This window comes from Cynara cardunculus, unplaced genomic scaffold (genome assembly GCF_001531365.2).
Source record: "Cynara cardunculus var. scolymus isolate 2C unplaced genomic scaffold, CcrdV1 Un_Scaffold_12075, whole genome shotgun sequence".
NCBI lineage: Eukaryota > Viridiplantae > Streptophyta > Magnoliopsida > Asterales > Asteraceae > Cynara > Cynara cardunculus.
The window spans coordinates 1-1,695 of NW_020207299.1; the positions used below are offsets into that span (position 1 = coordinate 1).

Here is a 1,695-nt window from a genome sequence, read left to right on the forward strand (position 1 = left end):
AACTTTGCATAATGGGACCTGGTGATAGCCATGAAGCAATTGATGAGGATATTATTCTCGAGGATTTGAAGGTACTTAAAAGTTTTGATTATATAGGGTGCGTTTTGGACACTGGACATGACAGAACAGAACAACGATCGTACTTTTATGTGGAACAAACAGGAACAAAGTGGAACAGGTGTGTTCCACCCCCACCCCCTCCCCATGGAAGAAGGTAGAATAGACCAATACTTTACCAATATAACCTCAAAAGAAAACTTAATTCTCATTTAAAACATCAAATACGCCTCCCTCTTTGCATTTTTTTCATGTTTTAAATTTTATTTATTGTATTTTATGCTCTTTAAACTTTCACTTTATTGTCCTTAAATATCATTTTTATACGGTCTTTATATTTTGCTTGATTTATGTAATTTATAAATGGTTTAATAAAAAAAAATATAGAAAAGGTATAAGATAAAAATTGGAAATTACATAAACTTTTTATTTTGATGTCATTTTATCGTCTTGAAAAAAAACTTTCTAATGATATATTTTGATGTCATTTTATATAAATTAATCAAAAGATATAAACAACTCAATAGGGGTAGATTGGTCATTTTATCTGTTTTGTCATATCCAATTCTGTCTAACCAAACGTTGAACTGACTGTGCTGCTGTCCTGTCCAGATCTGTCCAGCTGTCTGGATACCAAATGCACCATATAGTTCCAGTGTTATGGAATTCTCATCACATATTTATCGATAATGACTGGCGTTTAATGTAACTCTCTGTAATTAGGTTTCTCAGGCTATGTCAAACAGCTATCCGAAAGTCCTATTATCATCAACTGTTAATGAGGCTGTAAAAAGCATGAACGATGGCCAACAAAGTTGTGTGCTGGTTGTAGATCGTGAAGATCACTTGGAAGGGATTCTGACCTATGGTGACGTTAAAAGGGGCATTCTTAAGACCCCTAATGGATCCTCCGACAGTGGTTCATCAACTTCAGATGTATGTTAAACACTCGTCACAGTGATAATATGCTCTTTAAGGGTTTGTTTGGTACAGGGGACATTACAAAACAAAAAGGTTTTATCCCATGTTTGGTGGGAAAAACCGAAAACTAGGGGAAAATTGTCCCATGTTCCATGCAAGTAGCACTTATGCAACTTGTGAAATGTTTACTTTTCCTGAATAGCATATTAAAAAAAAGTGGGTTACACAAGTTGCGTAAGTGCCACTTGCGTAATCTCGGCTATTTCAATCAATAAATTGAAAAGGTTGGGGGGTCAGATCGGCTAGTTTGGACAATTTCCCAAGAACTAGACTGAGACCGGGTAGGACTGAGTGAGACAAACGCCTTTTTTCTGTCACATCAAAATAGGTGGAACAAGAACAATGGAGATGGGACAGGTTTGGTAAATTACTAAACCACCCTTGTCAAATTAAAACCCGAAAACCTTCCACAAATTATCTCCGTTTACCTCACTCTTACCCCACCAATCCTGTTTAGTCCCGTCCAGTCCGTGTGCCAAACGCAGATACATTCATGCACACATCCATTACCTTCTATAACATGATCAAACTGAACTCTTTGCAGTTAAGTGAGTATTTGGTCTCTTCCATCTGCACTCGAGGGATAAACTATCGTGGAAGAAAGCGTGGACTTCTAACTTGTTATCCCGATACAGATTTGGCAATTGCTAAAAAACT

At 36.7% G+C, this 1,695-nt stretch overlaps 1 protein-coding gene across 1 annotated transcript; it reads left to right on the forward strand.

The window, feature by feature from the left end:
• Positions 1-6: 6 nt before the first annotated feature.
• On the forward strand, positions 7-1,684 carry LOC112505554 (chloride channel protein CLC-f-like; the record flags this gene model as incomplete). The annotated part of the gene is made up of 3 exons (XM_025109449.1): positions 7-71; positions 781-993; positions 1,583-1,684. Coding segments are annotated over exons 1-3 (375 nt in total), but the record flags the coding sequence as incomplete, so codon positions are not given.
• Between the last annotated feature and the right edge of the window lie 11 nt (positions 1,685-1,695).